The sequence below is a fragment of the Triturus cristatus genome, chromosome 11 (genome assembly GCF_964204655.1).
Source record: "Triturus cristatus chromosome 11, aTriCri1.1, whole genome shotgun sequence".
In the NCBI taxonomy this organism is placed as follows: Eukaryota; Metazoa; Chordata; class Amphibia; order Caudata; family Salamandridae; genus Triturus; species Triturus cristatus.
Genome location: NC_140594.1, coordinates 271,731,561 through 271,747,994, shown reverse-complemented (window position 1 = coordinate 271,747,994; position 16,434 = coordinate 271,731,561). Strand labels below are relative to the sequence as shown.

The 16,434-nt window shown below is 45.1% G+C and overlaps 1 protein-coding gene across 1 annotated transcript in view; it reads left to right on the top strand.

The window, feature by feature from the left end:
- The window catches only part of SELENOM (selenoprotein M), a 39,222-nt gene extending 32,354 nt beyond the window's left edge, over positions 1 to 6,868 (top strand). Inside the window, exons 4-5 of the mRNA XM_085636126.1 lie at positions 784 to 862; positions 3,480 to 6,868. Coding sequence (XP_085492252.1) covers positions 784 to 862; positions 3,480 to 3,647 — 247 coding nt within the window. The 3' untranslated portion in view covers positions 3,648 to 6,868. The remainder of the gene's footprint in view (positions 1 to 783; positions 863 to 3,479) is intronic.
- The last annotated feature ends 9,566 nt before the right edge of the window (positions 6,869 to 16,434 follow it).

Below are 16,434 nucleotides of genomic sequence, written 5' to 3'. Positions count from 1 at the left end.
AGATTCTCAGGTGAGGTGTATTCACATCAAGTTTAAATTTGGCTTACTCCCATTAAGTGCAAACCCACGGGCCAAAGTTAGAGGAGTCCAGGGACCGGGCAGTTGTCAATTTTGTAATGCCATGATACAAGATCTAGTTATTGTGCTGTTTTTTTTTTTGTCCAGGTCTAGAAAATTTGAGCTATAAATATATGGTTCAGATATGGGAAAAATTCTCCTGTATGTGATGAGACCATGTTCTTAATGTTTAACCTAACCTCTATAAATATTTGCCATCTACTAATAGGTTTTTTTATGCCCTTTTAACATTTTTATGGAGGTTTTATAGACCACTTTAACATTTTTTTTAAGTCAGCACTTCTAGAAATAGCGTCATTGGTTGTATTCAGGATATTTCGATTTGTCAATGTTTTTATAATTGTATAGTCCTCATTCGAGGAATAAGACTTTAAATTATTAATGATCAACTTTTTACCGAACAGTAATTTGATCAGAGCTTAAATTAGGATTTATTTTATAACCATCTAATTGTATTTAATATGATGTAAGCGACAGCATTGTCTCTGTGGGGCACAGATGAGGATTGTGAATGTCAAAGATTCGTTTTAGAGTGAGCTATGCAAGAAGAATTAATTAAAAGGCAGTAACTAAAAATCTTCCAGACTAGTGTCTTTTGATGTGTGAGTGGCTTACAAGTTAAAACACACCATAGGGCTGTTATAAAAGTTTATTTTTAAATATCTTACGTCAAAGCAATCTATCCTTAACTGACACTTCTTCTAGCCACAACCTGGAAATGAAGCACATTGCCGGGGCGGATCCGGAGCTTGTACTCCTTGATAACAAGTACAAAGAGCTGGATGTAAGTAGTTGGAACAGGCACCCGTGCTTAATGTTAATGTGTTATAGAAATATGCAGGGGACAAAAGTTTTTTTTAGGAGTCTATCACGAGTGCTGCCGAATACCAGGGATGCCAAAAACCAAGGCTGCCTAGTCGTGATTTCAACACATCCCTCTTTCTTCCACCTTCGTACACTTCCTGTCTCTTTATTACACTCTCCATATGTTCTTTTTCATCCCTACTTCATCTTTCTGTTTCTCTTTTCCTATCTTGTTCCATATCCTTTCTCCCTTTTTAGCATTTGTCTGCCTCTTGCTCTAAGTTCAAGTCTGATGATAGAATCTAAAACTGGATTATCACTAATGAGTGCTGGTGCCCACCAATTGCAACCACCTGCACAAATTAGGCACTGGGTAATCCTGCTGTATGGTAGACCCAAGGACTGATAGTGTGGTTGTTTAGAAAGCACTGAATACTGTACTGTTGTAAATGATATGGAGGGGAGAGAGGTTGCAACACAGCTGGGGTGAAAAGAAGAGGTTAGTGAAAGCATTATGAGCGGGTGCATGGAAATGAAATAGTCTGCAGAAAGCCTGGCAGAAGGAATACATACGCTGGATACTGAATTGGAAAAGGGAGTGAAGAAATGCCGAGCAAGGAAGTTGAAGGATTGGAGATTTGGGACACATAAAAAAGCCAACTAGGGAGAGGTATAGAAAGAGAAAATAAGAGGCCACAGCAGTAGTTAAAGTTGTGAAATGTTGGGCAAAGAGAAAATCTTCAAATTGGAACGTGGGGCATTATTAAGAGTTTGGCAGTGCGGAAGATGGACCGTCCTGCTCCCACACAGTCAAACCCATGTAGAAACGACACGCCAGATCAGAAGTTTGCTCTTGTCTGGGGGCAGTTCTTGGGCGTTCGCAGTGCTGCAATGGGAACATCATAGGCAGTACCTGCATGGCATGTACTGCTGCAGTCCATGCCATGCAGGTACTGGTGTGTACGCACTCGGGGGGGAGGGGTGGCACATGTTGTGCCCCCGGGTGTGCATCCACATGCACATGGCTTGAGGCACAAGCGGGCCCTGTAGGACCCCTGTGCTTTCTCACCACCACAATTTTCATGGCGGTCACTCTGCCATGAAAAGTATGGCGTTGAGGAAACTCGCAGTATGCTTGGTGGGGCCGCAGCAGCCCGCCAAGTATATTGCGGCCTCAGGACCGCCACAAAACCGCCAGGGAACAGCAGTTGCCACAGATGCAGCGGTCCCAGGGCAGCCCGACCGCCCTAGTCGTAATAGGCCCGTAGTAATAGTAATAAAGATCACAAAAAGAGCAAGATCTATCAGGAATTAAGAAAGGGGTAATCAAAATAGTGGCGGTTTGGTTGTGATGAAAAGACAGGAAAGGATGAAATGAGGTAGAGAGGAATTACATTTGAGAGGAGTTAAGCAACAGGTTAAAATAGGTCTTGTGAGATAAGTAACGGTCAAAAGAAAAAAAAGACATTAAAAGGGACAACTAACCAGATGATTGAGAGAGCAAGAAATTGAAACAAGAAAAAGTAAAACCTAAAGGAAGATGAAAAAACCAATAAAAAAACTAATTTAAGGGAAGAATGAAAGAGAAAACAATACTTTATTTTATGAGGAAAAATACTAATTGTAAACCAAAGTATTGCAAAATAAAAGCATAAGAGATTTCATGATCCAGATAAAGACTTATTTATTAACTATCTCTAACTTTTCCAACATCCACATGGGTACTTGGGGGCGCCCAGCCTACAACACCCATATTTTAGGTGGAGTGTATAGATGAAAGTAAGTACTGTAACGGCTTACACTGTAAGGCTGGAGGCACACTATAATCACAGTTTGAAATAAACAAGGGTGTCTGTTAATATGATCACAGCGGTGTGCTACATCATCATCCAAGGTACCTTGACATACCAGTAAACCTCCTCACTGGGTCTAAAAAAAATCTTTGACACCCCGACAGGTGAATCTTGGCCACGCAAGACACCTTGCAGATATAGCTTAAGTCTAATAAATTCCAGAGTTATCAAGTACAAAAGGATCCCTTGTGGTTGTATGTTGACCCCAAACAAATCCTTAGACTTTCTCCCTCTGTGGGTATACGGTTTTGTCCTCCCCAGTCAGTCTTCTCGTTTTTTTTCCCTGTTTGGAGTGCTTAATGTGTACCTGGGTTTGGCACCTACACTTATTTCTTAACACCAGCACATTTATATGCCAATCCTTCACATGGTGGTGTTGTCTGCCTAATTTTAAACAAAGCAAATAAGCAACGTCTTCCACATTTTAATAAGTATTTTGAACAAATGCCACCAGTGAGTCCAGGCTGTTTTCCCCCAATAGTCCATATTGTCACAACTGTAGGAGTGTGATGGTTTGCATGTAGCACCAGTACTGGCAAGGGCAGTGGATAGTGAAAACCGCAGGGGACTTTTGAGAAATCTCTTTGGTGCTGCCATTTATTTACTTATTTTTAAATATTAAGCACTGCCTGATACTGTTGTTGCCAGATAATCTTTGCAGAAATTCTGAAAGCACCAAGTCCATTTGTTTGGTGGAATCTTAGTTTCAGGTTGTCACTAATCATATTTGCTTATTTTTTTTAGAGAATCCCCCTGAGTGACATGAAAAGAGACGAGATAAATGCACTGCTGAAAACTCTGCGTTTTTATAAGAAGAGCTCCGCTGGGGCCGCAGTTCCAGAAGAATTTAAACTGGCCCCTGCACAGCAATCCGCCGCTACCACAGGGTCCGATGTTAAATCCGATTTATAGGAAGGCAGTGTAATCCTTGACTGTGGATGGGAGATGTGGTGTTAAAGAAAACGTGTGTCCCCATTTTAAGTTTAAAAGCATAGGACTGTGTGTATGTTAATGTATGTATTATTGCAGGTAATGTGAGCGTAGGCCTTTCCAGGAAGTTGCATAAACGCGTGAGTGGAAGAATCGTGATTATATTCCAGAATGTATGAGTTTACGTGGATATATAGATAAGTTTGTTCATATCAGTCTGACAAAAGTGCAGCAGTGGGTTCAAGGGCACAAATGCATATTGAACGCACTGGTCAGGTTTACTGTGTGCAGGATGCTACATGATAGTATGTCATAATAGTTGTGGATAAATATAAAAAAGGTGGTGCATACATGTGTTTATCTACGAAGACCACTCCCGGATTTTAAAATGTTGTTGCATAGAAATGGAAATTTAGCGGCACGCCGTTGCATTTATTGCAAGGTTTGGTGGAAATTGTATTACGTGAAATGCATTCCTTCTTTATTTTTGCGCTAATTTGTAGCTAGTTGATTGGCTTAAGCGCCTACTAAAGAGACCTGTGGGCTTCACTCCAGATGAGTGTTGTTAGGTAACGCTGCATTCAACCCCAAGAACCCTACATCTGGCACCCACCAAAAGTCCATAGCCTTGCTTTTCAATGACACCTTCAGCCAGCCCTGTTTCTTTTTTTTTTTTTTAAATCTCCTGCCTGCAATGGTACAAATTCAAGAATGCAGAGTGCTGTTGGATACAAAGCCAGGCCTGGATGAAGGTGCAACACATGACGTGGGACCACTTGCCGCCATTCACTGGGCTTTCCACCCCACTGCTGCTAAAATGGTCATATCTGCAGACCTGCCAACTCGCACGGTGCCACTATGTGTCACCCAGAATTCACTCCCTTCATGGAGTCACTCAGTGGCAGGGAAGCCGTGCTGGAAACCTCTGCAACAGAGTGGGGTTAAAGCTCGACTTTGGAAGCTCTGAACAGCCGATGTCCATTAAAGGGTGTGAAAAATATTCCTGTGCAAAGCCCTGCCCCCTCCTCACATAGCTCTGGGTCTGATTTAGAAGAATGGCATTGTACTTTTCTGTGAGTTTCTCAATGCTTTAACTAAAAATAAGCAAAATCTTACAGTGCCAGTTACCATCCAGCCTAGTTGCTGTATAGAGCCGTTTTGATGCAAATTTTTCTGATGCGGATCACAAAATCCATTTAAACCTCGCAGAAGACTATATGCACCGTCCTTGTGCAAGCTGGGGGAGCGGGGTGAGAAGAGAGCATTCGTGTTACTCTACATTCTGCAAATTATTGTACCCTATGAATACCTGCTCACTTGCAAGTATATGTAATGCTGCCATATACTTACATCCTGTATAAATTTATACATCCATTCAAAACTATGTTTGTTTGTAAATGACTGTTTGAGGGTTTGAATATTGGTGTGAATTAGGGATTGCATGCCTGTGAGACTGTTTCGCAGTAAGTATGGGTGTACTCATGAACAGTTCACTGCTTAATTTCCTTTACCAGCCTAAACTGTGTCTGCTGTTGCAGGAGTGAAGGGTCAAGGTTTTCTGTTACTATTTTCTAACTAAACTATTTATTTTGATGCAATATAAAGAACACATTTTATGCCATGGGAGTGAAAATAAATGTGGCTCAATTAAGCGTTATTTAGAGCAACTGTAATAATTCAAATTCATACATTTATTACTGCAGTGCACAGTTAAAATTCCAATTTATTACCACAGTTCAGTAAAAGCGACATGAGAAAAATATTGTTCATAGATTCACAGATTGCATACATATGTTTGTAGTATGTGTGGACATAGATACATAGCATCTACATACTCCTACCATCTAGTGTAGGGCCTAGACATTTGCATCTTGTTTTTCTTCAAAGACGTTTGAGGTGGAATTTGCATAGTCGCGCTAAAACGCAAACGCAAAACGGTAAAACATCTCTGCGAGCACGCATAAATTCCGCAAACACGCGGAATTGCTTGTTCGCGGTGCTTTTTTCCTGTTCATGAACGCTGTTTGCGTGCTCGTGGGGGGTAAATATCTCGCGAACACACATTTTGAGAAAGCGAACAAGCAAAAAATTCGCCAAGCTGCGAAACGCTGAATTTTGGGCAATTCTGCATTTTCCGTGGAGCGCGAAATTACCCCAATTCCACAAATTCCACGAGCGGAACGGAATTTACCGCTCATACCTAGTTATGATGCCTCCTTGGTCCACAATACACCAGGACACCGCCTCCAATATGTACACAGCTTCACATAAACCAGACATATGTGTGCGTCTGAATCAAGAGAACCAGATCTCAGCCTCTTTGCATAGGCCCAAAGCGTGAAGCAATGAAAATCCAGGCATGGCCCAGAGCCATCTTTCACATACTGTAGTAAAAACTCAGGATCAGGATTCGACCATAGATCTTTAGCAATAAATGTCTGAATCTGCTTTTATTACTACACTTGCTCCAAATAACATTGTATTGTTTCAAGTTTATTGTCATTGGCACAGTATAAAATGTACCATGCCAAGAAACGGAAATGAGGTTGAGGGAGGATGACAGCCTCCTGGCAGACACAGTTTAGCAATGGTATTGAAAGCAAGACTAAGCGGAGAAATAATCTGTTATTTTGGCGCTGCTGGTCCTAATCTATTTCCCAAATTCTGTGTTTTTTCCAGACCAGTTTGTATGTAAAAAAACAAGGTGAGGGTATTTTCTGCTTCACCAATTGAGATGTGTGGCTCCCCTCCCCCAGAATCACCAATGGAAATAGGATTCCTTTGTTCTTCTAACTACCTGGTATATGTGAACTATGTGCATTTGTGTAAGTGTGAATTGATTCCTTTGAAATTACTGTGCAGCAAAAAAAAAATATACAAACACGCGCTACAACCCCTTGTGTTTTTGAGTCTGGGAGTTCAGCATGGAAAACAAATTCTGCCTTGATCGCCACTGGATTACATACTGTTAAATCTCACTTCAGGTACTGCTCAAGTTGCATTGTTGATTAGTACTCTTCTCTCTGAGCATGTGCACCCCTGTCGGCAAGGGACAGAATGACGTCCTGAGCTGAAAGATTTTCTGGCTGAGGACTGATGTTAGTGTTCTAGAAGACGAGAGTGTCCTGCTGAGAGTTGAGGAATTCTAGGTCACGACGCAACAAAAGTTTATTTTCTAAATTTAATAAAATAACTCCTTAAAAGAACCTTGTAAGCGTTTCGTTTTTCGAAGCTGTCCTAACCTATAAATATATTGCTATTATTGGGATGTTCTGTATGCATGCCATTGCCTTATGCTCCTTATTCAGCGATTTCTTAAGTGTGTTCCTCAAGATCTACTTCAGCCACCATAATGGACGTCCAGGGCCTCGCACTTAGAAAGCTTCCCAGAGAAGCTTCATTCTCTTTAATGCAATGGATTAAGATTTGGGGGTTAATTCCAAGTCGTGCTGAAGGGTACATATACACATTTTTGGGGGAATAACCACTCGCAAAAATATGAGTTGTACCAGGTGTGAAACCACACCTGGGTAAACAAAAGGCTTCTCCATGCACATTTTACATCCTGCTCATAGTAGGTTGTGATTGTGTGCGTGGAAAAGGGCCCGGAGTTGGGAAAGCAGTTGTGAGAATTAACCCACATCCTAATGCCCATTCTGGCAGCAGGGGCTCCTCAGCTAAGGCGAAGGAGCTTTGCTCCACTGCTCTGCGAGCATTTTAAAGTGGAAAAATAAAAGGAAAAAAATGCAATGTTATTATTTTATGTTTTCGTTTCTGCTTAGGTGCGGGTTGGGCTGGGCTGGGCTGGGCTGGGTTGGGTTGGTACCGGAGCTGGGGCCATGGGGAGTACTGGTGAGTACACTAAATGTGCATGACCGTTTGGCTGGCCTTGGACCTGCCAAATAGTCATGTGCACTTTGCATGGTCTCCACCAGCTGTACTGCACAGCCTGGGTACAGAACATGCACAGGCTCATAGTCCCCGTCTGAGGGCTGATCCATGGTGCTCAGACCAGTCATGACGCTGCTGACAGCAGCAGCGTGATTGGCTAGGGGAGCATGTGTGATGACCGAAGAGGACCGGTAAGCGGCGGCCGGCTTGCAGGTAAGTGGAATTTTACTTTATCCCTCCCTCCCCGTTAAGCAGCAGCCGGCACCGCAGTCTGGGCTGAACATTGGAGATGGTCGGTAACTGGGGTGGAGACACCGGCTGAAATCTGTAACTCCTCTATGCCTAGTTACTGATCCTCTCTTAAAGGGTGCTTTAGTAGGGCATCATCAAGACAATGTACAGACTTGCAGATGTGACTGGTCAGTTAATAGAAAAATGAACTGCAGGGTAGGGAGCTGTGCGTGTGGATCCCTACATGAAAAGTTAATTTTTTGTCGCTTATCTATTGCTGTACGTGCAAGATCCCCATGCTCTATAACCATTGCAAAGATTCTGCATGGTAAACACAAAAGATCAAGTTCTCCAACTATGCCATGGTAAGTAACCAGAGTTATTTATTGCTGCGAGTATGACCAGCGGAGCAAGAGAATATACAATAGGAATGCATGAAGTACACAGAGTTAACACTGTGCCAATCATAGTCAATCTAAAGAACCTCTATCTTGCCCATCACTCGTGTAATTTTGGTCCAGGGTACCGTTTGCATCATATTTAAAACTGTCCAGTTAGAAACAAATGTGCCCAAGTAGAGGGTGAGCACTGTTCTATTTATTTAAAACATTTTAAGTTACAAACCTCTTCTTACAATTTTTGTCAAGTAGATGGTGTGTTCACCCAAATTATTGGGGTCATCCCTAGTAGACTTCCTAAACTCCTAATTAAACTGACCTTGAAGAAAAGCACATATGGTAGGTGTCTCACCCCTTCCAATGAGTTCTGCTCTCATGTATATGAGCATTAGGAGGTGACACCTCCTAATGAGCGATCTCTCATCCGGTGATTAAGCGGACCATGAATTCAGTATGCACACAAGGATTGGTATATTACTCCAAATTCATTATCTATCGTGTGCTATTCTACAAATCATGTAAGAGCTACCATAATAACTATTAACAACTCAGCAAATAAAATGATTTGATTGTACATGAGACAGTTGAATAATACATATACTGTTAATAAAAAACACTATGGGGCATATCAACAAGGGCTTTATCTCTGCTTATTTGGCTTTAAAAGACAAAAAAGCAGAGATAAAACTAGCGCCCTATCAACAACAGGGTGCTAACACGCAAATTTGCATGTTAGCACCCTTTTACTCTATGCTTCCCCTTGCATCTCTAATGAGATGCAAAGGGGGCGTTCCAGAGTAAAGTAATAGAAGAAATGTCGCTAAGCGACATTTCTCCTATTATCAAGAATGTCGCTAACCCTGTTAGAGACAAAAAAAGCAGCGCTAACCGCGGTTAACGCTGCTTTTTTACGTCTGGTATTTTTCTGACTTAGCCATGATATCCTATGTAAGGTGGATATCATGGCTAAGTTTGCCTGTCCCTATCAACAAGGTAACGTGAGATTATCGCTGGGTTTCCAGCGATAATCTCACATTAGCCTGTTAGCGTGAGTATTTTTATCGCTATTGAGATAAGCGTTGCTAATAGCACGCTATCTCAGCAATAAAAATTCACGCTAGCCGGCGATAATTATCCTAGCGCTAAGTGCGCTTAGAGATAATTATCGCCGGTTGTTGTTGATATGCCCCTATGAACGCAAAATCTCGTGAAAAACCCGGCAGATATGTTGTATTTTGTAATAAACAAGAGATGGCGCAGAAAAGCATTTCCACTATGCTGGTGGTGCAGGTGAAGATGCACCTCTGGCTGCATTTCAAAGAAGCGTTGATTGCTTTTAAATGGAATTGAGGATTGTTATGAGTCTAAGGAAGGCGGAAAGAGACATGGGCATGTCAGCTTAGCAGGCTGAACTGTTCAGAAGAAAGCCTAAAGCAAAAACCTTATTTAATTGACATCTCCCCCCCACCCCCAAGCAGCCTCGCATAACCATTGAGTCAATGGGTGCATAGAGCAGCTAGGTATTGGTACTATGTGAGTGCCTTAATTGTCTGAATGAAACCACACCAAGCCCCTGTAACGTAATGCCTGTAAATCTCACTCGTGTGATCGTAAGTAGCAGATAGCATGTTGTGCAATAAAGAAAGGCTCAACTGAAAAAATCTCATGCCGCCTCGTTTCATTTGGCGTCACAAATGACTACACAGAGGCCAGTTAAACGTGCATGTGGCTGGAATGAAAGGTGTGTGCTTTTAACAAACAGCAGCACTTTAAAATGACCCATATCCACATAAACACGAGGACCGCAGCAGCTACCCTTCTGTTACGGAAAGGTATATTTCAATGCTTTTACATTTCAAATGACTTCCAGGCTGCTCTCCAGCCACAGCCTTTGTGCAGGGATGCCCCTCACAGCAGGACTGTCTCCAGCCTGAAGCACCCACAACAGAGGCACAGAGGTGGGAGAGCCCTGTGTGATTAAGGTAGACAAATGCTTGGCCTCACCTAAAGGTTACCCTTCAACCTGCAGCCCCACCCCTACTCACCCATAGCATCTGCAAACAAGCATTGGCATAGCCAATAGGTCTCGCCTTTGGGACCTTATAAGTGTTTAGCCATGCAACAGTTGCATAACTAAACACTTATAAGGTCCCAAAAGCGAGACCTATTGACTATGCCAAGCGGCCCTGCGGCCTCAAAAGTGAAAGTGATCGCGATAGCGATCAAACATCAAAGCGGCCGTCGGCTGCTAAAGTGAAAGTAATCGGTAAAAGTGGCGCGCGCGCCCGCGCACATGCACTGTAGCTCTAGGCTGGCCTGGTAGCACTTTTTAGAGCCCTCTCAATAAGTCTCGCCAGACCAGCGCATGCGCTGGGTCAGGCGAGACCTAAAAAGAGCAGAATTCAGGACGTTTACTCAGCAGCCTTTTGCTAACAGAAGTGTTAGTTGAATTTGTAATGGGAGCCCTTTCACCATCCCCTGCCCTCCAGCCACTGAAATGCAGGTAATAAACTTCCATTGCCTGGGAAGCTGTCCTCATCTTCCATCTGGTGCCAATGCAAAGCTGAGGCATTTAAATATATTCCACTCTGCTGTAAAAATAATGCTCTGAGTCAAACCAGAGGATGGACACCAGAATCTCTTTTTCAATGTGCACATTATTTCACATGTATTTTCTAGACACATGCATTCAGCTGTTATATTTTACTTTCAACCCTTGAGCTGCAACTGACCTGGCTGGATCGGTGGTCTAGCAGTAGTCTGGCAACAGAGAGATGGTCTACCTGATTCTAGCAACTATATAACCTTTCCACCATTGCACAATTTTCACAAGTAAATGATGTTTCTTTCTATATTCTTGCATCCTCAAACTGCATGCTGTCTCAAAAATATTCACTACATTCCTTAAATCCGACATTAAAAAAAGCTGCCTTTAATTAGAAACCTCTCCTTTTTTTTTTCTTCTCTTTCAAATATCCCCCCTCCCATTCTCTGTATGCCTGCTGTCTGAGCACAATCTTCTCTTGACACGTGCATGTTTAATTATTCTCTATTTCAGCAAATTTCCCACAACTCATTTACATCGATCAAAATCTCTCCTGCTTCTTGTGAAAGTTATACGCAGTTATACCTACGCAACCTAACAATACTCACTCTTCTCTAACTCCTGTATTAAGCCTAGCAACCATGGGCTTGAGCTCGCCTCCCCCTTACTAATGATCGCAACCAACCACAATTACTTTAGTCCACCAAAAAAACGGAAATGACTGTACGGAATGGTTTGATGTGAGCGCACAGAACTAATCCCAATAATAAACATTAACCAATAACACTGAACTAACCCTTAACCTTGGGTTCCGGAGCAGCATGCGGGCTGGCTTTAAGTGCTTTGACGCCTCATCAGGAGTAATAAGCGCTATATAAATACAATTACAATCATCACACCTCCCTACGCAATTGGTCTTAAACCTTACCAAAGTTGCCAATAACCGGCGAGCTTCTATAGTTCTAGTTATTTACTGAGTCGTGTATATTTCTCCCCCCCCCCACCCCCCTTAACATTGTATGAGACCTGAAGTCGGAGAATAGTCTGTCCGCAACTGGTACAACTGCATCATCCTGCCTCAAACACCAGTACCGTTTCAATACAGAGGCTCCATGCTCAGCTTCTGTACTTGTTTTACAGTATAGTTAACCTTGCTTCTAGTTTCAGGAAGCCCACAGAAAATGTTGCTGCTTGTTGTATGTCGTTTGGTTTCATATTGGAAGGAACTACATAAGTGATACACATCTGTAGCTTACCATATCACTTAATCCCTCCCTGTGAAAAGTCGGAAAAATTATTTTCTGCCTTGTTATTAAGGGCAAGAGGGAAATATCTTACACACATTACATTTAGTAAATTAGCATTTCTAGCAAGGCCATGTAAATTGCAGGCTTAATAAAGCATTTACAATGCAATAGGTCTCGCAATTGCGAGTTTTTGAGCTATTGGCATTTTAAATGACAATGCCTTTTTCTACATTAAAACGCATTGTCATTTAAAATACAATAGTTCAGTGTGGCAAAAGCAATACCTATAGTATTGCAGAGCGCGGTGTATGTGAAGTGGGCGCCGCGCTCATTAAAAAAGAATAAAAAACGAAACCGAGTGCAGTGTCCCTGACATGGGTGCCGCGCTCAGTATTAAAGTTTTTAAAAAGAAAAAATGAAACCGAGCACGGTGTCCCTGAAGAAGGCGCAGCGCTCAGTATTAAAGTTAAAAAAAAAAAAAAATGTAAACTGAGTGTGGTGTCCCTAAAGCAGGCACCATGCTCAGCTTACAATTTAGAGCGGCATAGCGCTGTATAAGAAAATCGTCCGCCATTGTCCCCATCATCGTCCGTAAACAAAATAGTGCTCACCCACTTATAATCAATCAATCGGGGGAATTGTAAGCACGTTACTCACCCGAGAGGGTCTCAAGGCGCTGAGGAGCGGGTGGGGGGGGCGCAGATCTGTTAGTCGAAGAGCCAGGTCTTGAGGGCATTCCCGAAGGTGTTCAGTGAGGGGGTGCGTCTGATGTCTGCCGGTAGTTCATTCCAGGTTTTGGCTGCAATGTGAGAGAAGGATCGTCCGCCTGCTCTGCCTCTGTGGATGCGCGGGGTTTCGGCTAGAGCGAGGTCGGAAGATCAGAGGTTCCTTTTGGGTACGTGGAAGTTGATTCTGTCGTTGAGGTATTTGGGTCCGTTGTTATGTAGGCATTTGTAGGTGTCTGTGAGGATTTTTCAGGTAACTCTTTTCTCCTCGGGGAACCAGTGGAGTCTTCGTAGGTGTTGGCTGATATGTTCATGCCGGGGGATGCCGAGGACGGGTCTGGCGGCGGGGTTCTGTATTGTCTGGCGTTTGCAGGGTAGGGACTTGTTGATGCCGGTGTAGAGCGCATTCCCATAGTCCAGTCTGCTAGTGATGAGTGCATGGGTGACTGTCTTCCTTGACTCAGGGGGGATTCATTTGAAGGTCATGCGGAGGATGTTGAAACAGCTGGATGTGATGGCGTTGACCTGTCTGTTCATGGTGAGTGATGAGTAGAGTACGATGCTGAGGTTTTTGGCGTGGTCTGAAGGGGTAGGTGGGCTTCCGAGGGCAGTCGGCCACCAGGTGCTGTCCCAAGTTGAGTGGGTGGTTCCAAGGATGAGGACTTCAGTCTCTCCGCGTTGAGCTTGAGGCAGCTGTTGATACTCCAGGTTGCGACGTCTTGCATTTCTTTCTGGAAGTTGAGTTTGGTGTAGGTGGGGTCTTTGGTGAGGGAGAGGATGAGCTGGGTGTTGTCGGCGTAGGATACGGTGTTGAGGCCATCTTGTACGATGGCTGCGAGGGGGGCCATGTAGATGTTGAAGAAGGTCGGGCTCCGTGATGACCCCTGTGGGACTCCGCAGGTGAGTTTCCTGGGATTGAAGAGGAAGGGTGGTATTCTGACCCTTTGGCTTCTTCCGACGAGGAACGATCGGATCCACTCCAGGGCTTTTCCTTGTATGCCGGCGTTGTGTAGTCTGGTGACTAGTGTGCTGTGGGAGACAGTGTTGAAAGCTGCTGATAGGTTGAGTAGGATGAGGACTTTGGAGTGACCTTGGTCCAGGAGGGTGCGGATGTCGTCTGTGGCGGCGAGCAGGGCGGTCTCGGTGCTGTGGTTGCTTCGGAATCCCGATTGGGATGGGTCGAGGACAGCGTTCTCTTCGATGAATCGAGTCGGTTCCCTGTTTACTGTTTTCTCTGCAACTTTGGCTGAAAAGGGGAGGAGCGAGATGGGTCAGTAGTTCTTGAAGTCGGTGGGGTCAGCTGTGGGTTTCTTGAGCAGGGGCCTGACCTCTGCGTGCTTCCAGTCGTCTGGGAAGGTGCCTGTTTGGAGGGTGGTGTTGATGGTGCGCTGGAGTTCGGGTGCGATGGCAGCTGTGGCTCTGTGGTAGATGTGTGGGGGCAGGGGTCGAGTGGATGCCTTTCATGGTCGAGGCGATTTCTTCTGTCATGATCGGAGTCCAGTTGGAGATGGTGGGCTGGCTGGTGTCTCTGGAGGGCAGGGGCCGGCTGTGGCATTTGGAGCATGGCTGACGAAGTTGTCGTAGAGGTTTTTGATCTTGAGGTGGAAGTAGGTTCCGAGCTTGTCGCAGAGGTCTTGGGATGGGGTGATGTCTGTGGCTCCGCTGTGTGGGTTGGTGAATTAGTGAATGATTGTGAAGAGTTCCTTGGAGTTGGTGAGGATTTTGTTGTGGAAATTCCTATTGGTTTGTTCTGATTTGCTTGTGGTAGGACGTCATGGTGCCTTGTAGGTGGAGTGGTTTTCGGTTGTCTTGATGTTTCTCCAGTTCTTCTCCAGGCACCTGCAGGTGCGCCTGGCTTCTTGGAGATCTGTGGTGAACCAGGCAGCTTTCCTGGGGCGTTGTTGGTCGGGGTTGTGTAGCGGGCGAGCTCATCTGCCCAGTTGGCGATCCAGGTGTGAAGCTCTCTGGCTGTGATGTTTGCATCGGATGCCCAGGTGTGGTTGTCTCGGGTGAGGGTGAAGTTGAGTTGTTCGTCTGTCACCTTGCTCCAGTTCCTTTGTGGTGGGCGTGGTGCTTGATTGGGTGCCTTGGGCTTGTCAACGGCAAAGTGTACTCAGTGGTGGTCCGCCAATGGTGGTTGTGTTGTGTGGCTGAAGTGAACGCTGTTCCCGGCCGAGAAAATGGGGTAGATGGTATGTCCTGCTCTGTGGGTTGGTGTGGTGATGAGTGATGCTTGTGAGGTTGTCACGAAGGATGGTGGAGTTGGGGTCGCTTGGGTTGTCGAGGTGGAAGTTTAGGTCTCCAATGAGTATGTAGTTCATTGAGGCAATGGTGTGGAGGGCGATAAGAACTGTGATGGTGGTAGGGTCTGTAGATGAGGGTTCCTCGGAGTGTGGCGTTAGGGCTGGTCCGGATCTGGAAGTGCAGGTGTTAAGCAGAGGGGAAGGTTTCACTGGAGGTGGTGAGGCGGAGGGTGCTCTTGTGGGTGATGACGAGGCCCCCTCCCGGATGGTTGGGGCGGTCCTTCCTCTGGATCTTGTATCTGTCCTCCGGGATGGTGGTGTTGATGTCGGGGGCGGAGGAACCGTTGGTCCAGGTGTCAGTGAAGAAGGCGATGTCGGGCCAGAGTGAGTCGAGTAGGTTCCAGATTTCTATGGCGTGTTTGTGTATGGAGCGTACGTAGTGAAGGATGCATCTTATAGAGTTGCAGTTGCTGGCGTCGGTGGTGTTGGAGGCTGGGAGGGGGTGGGGGTGGGTGGTGAAGTTGTGGCTGCAGGATAAATGGCCATTGGTCGTGTCCGGCGAGACCTGTTAACAGTCTGAGTCTTCCGGGGTTGAGTGCGTGGAGGGTGGTGGTGCAGTAGTAGTGGATGGCCAGAGATCCAGGGTTCCTGGCGCTGGCCACGTTTGGGTCGCGGACAGGAGCAGACGGGCTTGCCTTAGGCGCACCAGCTCCGTGACCATGCAGCGGTTGCCACTAAGTAGGGGGGGGCAGGATGCAGGAGCGGGGTGTGAGCGAGGGGTGGGGCCGCAGGGGCAGCAGCGGCAAAACCAGCGAGACGATTAAGCTTCATTAAGCTTAATGAAAAGTAAGGCAAGTAAGCTTAATTAAAATAAAATGCTCAAGTGTGCTCAGGAGTGTCCTGAGGAGTACACAGAGGGCGAGGAGGGGGACACAAGGTGGGCGGGGAGCAGAGGTCGCGATGAGGCTGGAGGGCGAACTGCTGTAGGCTGCAGCCGCAAACCCTCACCAGGAGGAGGGCCGAGTGCTGCGGCGAGGCGACTGGCTTGCTGAGCTGTGGGGGAGAGAGTAACAAGCCAAGTAAATGGTCCACTCGTTATGGACGGTAACAAATGCAGACAAGGTGTTTGTATAGTTTGAGCAGATGGAGACATACTGGAAGCAATTAAAGAGGAAAGACGTCTAGAAGTCCAGTAAGCTTAAAAATACGATTTAACCTGTGATTTCGCAAACTGCCAATTCATTATTCAGGTTCTGCTAATTGTTTTGGTCTACTCTACTGCGTGCACACTTTCAAAACATTTATTGGCAAGTGGTCAATGTCCCACAGGTCAAGTTGTCTTTTGACTTCAGTTTCTTTTGTTTGTTAACTTATTGAGAGAATGACCTTTTATATAGCGCTGGGCACTCGGGGTGATTTCAGAGCGCTGATAACTAGTTACGCCGGAAATTACTGGTACTCTATGCTTTACAGCACCAACTCCGTTGTC